Genomic DNA, 6,000 nt, shown 5'->3' on the forward strand with positions numbered 1-6,000 from the left:
CTAAAGGTATCATCAACCCTTGCTAAGGAAAAGAATCCAGAGGCAAAAAGGCTGGGTGGAGAACTATTTATTTCGTAACAAAATAGACGAACAAAAAAACCCTGATTTAATTTTCTCTGTCTTGCTGCAGATTTAGAAGATTCAAAAGGGAATGCGGACCAACTGAGTAATGTTGGAAGGCAAAACGCTGTAGAAGTAACATCAGATTCGTCTTCTTTATCACAACCTTTCAGCGCATGCGCGGGCGCTCTTCGGAAAGGATTTGAAACAGAAACACGGCCTTGTGAAGAAAACACCTCATCTGTAGATATTATCGATACTAACGGGGGTGGGGATGAGGACAGTGATTTTGATCTCCCGACGTTCGACTTAATATCCTCTTTAGGAATTTAAATGCCTTTGAAAATGTCCTGCTGGTAATTGTTTCCTCTGAAAATGAACGCTGGTCGAAAAAACTGAAAAAAATATCATAGGGATCGTTTTTTAAGAAAAAGTATGATTCTGGGGGGTGCAATTTCTCCTCTTCTAAAGCTCTCTCAGATGATATAAGTTTGACTTTGAAATTAAAAACTTTATTTCACCCATTTTGGTGACGTCAGCTGTTGTGACGTCACAATTTGACATTTTGCGTCAAACAGAACTTAATATCATGTGGTCAACAATTGAGTCTATCTTGCGACTTTGGCCAAGAAATGAAAAGAAATGTAAAAGATACTAAAATTTAGCTTAATAATCCTTTTGAGGGGTTGTTTGGCCCCACCGTGTTTGTTCTGTCGTTAGTTGACTTCAAGTAGATTAGCATTGCACTGAAGACTTGGGAATGCGTCTATCTCTCCTTTTTTTGTTTGATTTATGTATAAAATTCTGGTTCGAAGTCAAATCTCTCTCAAGGAGCACCTTCCTAAAGTGCACACTTATAGAGTTGATTCCTGCGGTTGTTCAATCATGCATATTATTGGTCTCTCACTAGTATTCGATAGAAACCTCTCAAAGACTGGCACATTACCATTGCCTGTTCCAACGGCGTTTCCTCAGAGAGAATTGACTGCGCACAACTATAAGATTTGGTTGAGCTTATAAAAGGCGAGCAAGACTGTCATGGAGATTCGATATGTCGTGTTATGTTTAGATGTTGAAAAAATTCAATCTTGTTCAACATGAAATCACAATTATGATAAAAGTACTGAACTGCAAGGGTGGCACTGCTTTAAGATGGTATCGGCTGTGTTTTATTGTGTTGTGTGGTTTAATGGATGATTTTTAACATTTTTACGTGACGCGTCATATTTGGTGTGTGATAATGAGTGGCCAGTATCCAAAGAAAAGATCGTCCTGAAAAGATTGTCCTGATCTTATAATATTCTAATATTTAGTAATGATTTAGTTATATTTCATTACAAAATTTTATGTTTCAAATTAGCATGGTGTAGAGCGCTTCACAAGAATTTTTGGCGCTCAAGAGAATTTTATGTTTATTTATTTTAACCGGAATTTCACGGTAGTCTGTCTTAATTTGGTTGAAATCGGAAAAGAGGCAGGGGATATTGGACTTAAAAGAGAGAAGTGATCTTCCTTGATAAAGGATTATGGTTCTGGAGATGCGTGGTGCTGAAAGGATTCACAGTGTTACAACATTATCCTAGATATAGACGAAGGTGAAAAAGAGAGATGAGAGATGTGGAACGAACGCAACTTGTACCAATACAGAAGGATCTTTCAGATGCCCTTGCAATATTGGTTACTATGGAGACGGGTACAACTGCACAGGTATCCCAATGTTTTATTCCGTTTTCTCGACAGAGATCTTATAAAGTCTCACATTCCCCAGATCAAGCGATTGTGGAAGAGGAGCAATGCCTTGATTTACGACAATTATTTTGCACAAACATTGATGGGTTGGTCCACCTTATTAGTTTTTGGCTATAACTCAACTAAATCAGAGACGCTGAATTGTAACAATAACAACATAACTTTATTGTACGAATAAACTTAATTAATTACACTGTCCCGCAGGTAGCAAAAGCTAATCTAGGCGGAACAGAAGAACAACTGAGGGTTAGGGTTAAACTCTTTTAAATAAATATTATTATATAATGGTACTGCATTCAATAATCAGCCAACATACGGCAATAACACATTAGCAAGGGGGCTTGAGTATGGGAGCAACTACAAAGCGGATTGGTGGATTGGTACCTACGACAATCGGTTCAGTCCCAATCACATGTATTGCGGAATGGAAGAAGATGGTCCCCAAGGCTCAATGACGTCACCCAGTTTTCGAATTACTGGAAAGTTCCTCACGTTCCTGATTGGAGCAGGCTGCAAAGATTATACAGTTCTAAACATTCGTGCTTAGCTTATTGCTGATGGGGAAGTCTATGACAGAGAAAAGCTGGAATGTAACAGGTTACGCTGGTAAAAATGCCCAGTTGCGTTTGGTTGACCATTTCTCAGGGCCCTGGGGTCACATCAGTTTTGATCACTTATAAGCTTGCCATAAACTTATTTCAGACACAGATTCTTGAGTTCTCTTGGTTTAAAAACTTGAGAAGTTATGTAAGATTAAAAACAGTACGAACCACTAGTAAATTTCTGTTCCTCTTTTCCAATCCCCCACTACATAAGTTTTTTGATTTAATTTTGCAGTTAGTTAGAATTTATACTTCTCTTCGTTAATTTTTCTTTATCGTTATACCCATTTTTTAGGGCATTTAGAGTTTGATGTTTTGAATTAACTCGGTGGTATTTTCTTAAACATTCAAACGAAATTGACCGGCTTTATTCTCCTTTGAAAAAACAATTGCAATGAGAGTCATTCCTCTCCCCGAACTGAATAACAAACTCAAAACGAAAGGAAGTTAACGGGCAACAGTAGGGTGCAATGACCTTCCACTCGACAATATTTCGCAGAAATAATTCTGTTCTGGAGCCACGTGATCAGACCCTCGGAGCGAGAGAGAGAGACAGAGACCCTGGTTAGGGACGAGTAGGAGAGAACCCTGGGAACGAGGTTGATCTCAAATGTCAACCGAATACAGCTGTTTAAAGTATCATCTTTTGCTCTATGTATATGCATGAAAGCCATCAACTTGTATACGTTGCTTTTTACGTTTTTTTTAGCGTCTACATGATAAGCATTATCGAGCATTTCAGTGGAAAAAATGGAGCATTAAGGTAGAGCATTTTAGTGGGGAAACAAAAGCATAGTGTTCAAAAGCTTAGCTTAATTCCTTCAGAATAACAACACACCGACAGGAAAGCCCTCCTGTTTGTTTTGTAAAATGTGTGTGAGAACATGCCCGCCCCAGTCTTCTGCTCTATAAATAGCTCACAGGAAAACTACAACCCTCACTCTGACCTGTTTAGGGCACCCAAAATCGAACCCAAAAAAGAAAACGGAGAAGATTAGTAAAATGATAAAATCAAAAACCCTCTTAATTAATGGTAAGCTGGCGATACCGACATGTGCCTCAGTGATTGATTCACACTCTTTTTTAGAAAAGCTAGAAAAGACACGAAAAAAGCTCAAAATCTTGCTGAGTTCATTTCAATACTTCCTTCTAGTCGCAACTCTCACCCTTACGTTGCTAGTCTTCGTGAGCTTTGCTCAAACTGTCAGTGAGTAAAGTGGAAACACAATACAAAGAGCCCCAAACTAACGCCAAACATTCTGGTATAGGAACGGAGGTAAGGTTAAGGGAGGGGAGGTACGGGGTACTGGGCTACGCAATTGGATGACCGGCAAGCTGAGCTTCACTAACAACTCCCATGAACTTCCTCCAATGGTCTTTTTGATAGAGGCGGAGGGCCAGGAGCCTGTGGGAGGGCAGCTGGTATCCGTTATCGATCCATAAAGAACTAGAACTATAGTAGTCACACAAGACTAAAAGACTTGGAGTAGAATTCAACAAACTCAAGATTTAGGACCTGGGGCTACATAACATGTATAGAGGGCAGAGCTGAAGAAAATCGATAGCGTTCTCTATTATACTAGTCAGACGCTTTTTTCCCTTTTTAACCCATTTATTGTCTATATATTTAGTTGAAAATAAGAATTGTCACATGTATTCAAGCTTGTATTCTATGCTCTTGATGTGTAACAGTAATTGCGATCCAGAAAACTATTTAGAATGAACTAAATTGATTAATTTGAAACTACAACAACAAGAAATTTATGGTTAGTGCTCCCTGATGAAATTTTTCTGATACCTTCTTCATAACTCTACAGGAGCACTTTGTGCAAGGACAAAGACATTAAAGACTGACTGTAGCACAGTAATAACCTCCGTAGCACTTGAGTTTCCCAAGCGTGTGGTAACCTTTTTCTATTGAACTGCCTGTATCTCCAAATCTCAGCTGTAAAACTGGAAGGTCAGACTTTTCAGTAAGGAGACCGCTGTCCTCACGCCACACTGCATCATTCGCATCGCAGTTGCATCCACGGCTACTGTCTGCACATGTGTTGTTCACCCCGCATGCGCACTTGTAGGAATCCGCGGGGGTGGCCCCTCCCCAGTACGTCATTTGAACGTTGTCACGTGCAACCCACCATCCATCTGGGTTACCCATCCAGAGGAGGGCAGCGTGATGACATTCGTACTTGATAAACTGCTCACAATGTGTAGAGATGTCTAGAAGACCAAACAATTGACCATTCCTTGTTAGGCCGGTTCCTGTGTAATGAATATCACGTACATAGCTTCCTGGACCTTCATAGCCATCGACCAGGGTCCTCTGTTCACTGTCATGACCAACAACTGTCACACCAACTCCGTTCTTGTCTGTCATGTCACAATGAACAGTGAATGGTTCGTAGCCTCCTTCTCCATCGGGGTCGATAACATACGATCCACTTGTAGCTTGTGGATTGTATAGTTTTATTTCACTGCAGGTTTTACCTAATTTGATTTGATAAATGAAAAAAACAAACAAACAATTACAATCTCAAAAGTGAATTTTGTAAATACAGTGTACATTGGCATAGTAAACTATTCAACAACATTCATATTCATTCTCAGTTGTATTGATAGAGCGTTTTCACTCACGCGACCAGTGTCTATCAAATTTATTGGAACAGAAGGAAGTGTTTACATAAGAAAAGAGTTCAACTCCCACAGTACTGGTTTGGAACACCAACATGGCTGCCGTTTTGTTGTTTTGGGACACCAATATGGCCACCGTGTCGTCATGTGAAATCGCTCTATAAGGTATGGAAAAATGATTGATCAGCGGACTAAGCCAAGCTGGGACAGCTTGGCTTAGGGGTAGTTAGTAATACGACCCACGTGACTTTCTGGGTGGGAGGGTGGGCCGTTTACCCCTGTGTGGCTCCGCTGAAAACTGAGCAAAAATAGATGATTTCCACGCCAAATCAGTATTTATCATCAGGAGTTAACTGTTTGACTAGCCATGTTAAACCTGTTAATTTGGTGTATTTCAACTTCGCGTATCATTGTGAGTGTTGTGAATAGCTTAAAACAAGAAAAGGCACCCAATCATTTCGACAAGCTTTTCTGCCATTTAAATTGTTTATCCGGGGGGGGGTACTTTAGGAATTTCTGGGTGGGGATGTGCCGCTGGGACCCTGGAACCCTTAACCCATATCAGAGCTAGTTCAGCTGAATTTTGCTACCCTTGACTAGAGTAAACTCCCCAAATCCTCCCTAACCTAGAGTAGCTGTTTCCCTAGTCTAGATAAAATCTTCAGCCAACTGATCAGTTTCCTGAAAAATGATACCCTATTCTAGACCCAAACGCTCTGATTTATATACCCTGTCCTAGAGTAAACTGCTTGAAAACCTTACCCTTCACAGCGGCACATACCTATTTAGCCCATATATGGCAGTACCCCCCCCCCCCCGGGTGTTTATCACAGAAGGAGGAAAGAAAGATGGAGGAGAATTAAAGCAAGACACAGTATCCAATATTACAAAAAGACTCCAGCGTACATTGACGAGCTGTTAAAGTGCTTCCTACAGTGCTCCTAGTTTTGACCGTCGA

General features: G+C 40.3%; 2 protein-coding genes across 2 annotated transcripts in view; one reads left to right on the forward strand and one right to left on the reverse strand.

Annotated features, from left to right (window-relative positions):
- Positions 1-1,228, forward strand: part of LOC140946698 (uncharacterized) — a gene marked incomplete at its 5' end in the record, with an annotated part of 43,464 nt that extends 42,236 nt beyond the window's left edge. Inside the window, one exon of the mRNA XM_073395804.1 lies at positions 131-1,228. Within this exon, the coding sequence (XP_073251905.1) occupies positions 131-393 (263 nt within the window). The remainder of the gene's footprint in view (positions 1-130) is intronic.
- Positions 1,229-4,041: 2,813 nt separating this feature from the next.
- LOC140946972 (neurexin-4-like) lies at positions 4,042-4,983 on the reverse strand. Its single transcript, XM_073396063.1, has one exon. The coding sequence runs from the start codon at positions 4,786-4,788 to the stop codon at positions 4,255-4,257; it is 534 nt and encodes a 177-aa protein (XP_073252164.1). The 5' UTR covers positions 4,789-4,983; the 3' UTR covers positions 4,042-4,254.
- Between the last annotated feature and the right edge of the window lie 1,017 nt (positions 4,984-6,000).

Source organism: Porites lutea, chromosome 8 (assembly GCF_958299795.1).
Source record: "Porites lutea chromosome 8, jaPorLute2.1, whole genome shotgun sequence".
NCBI classification, from domain to species: domain Eukaryota; kingdom Metazoa; phylum Cnidaria; class Anthozoa; order Scleractinia; family Poritidae; genus Porites; species Porites lutea.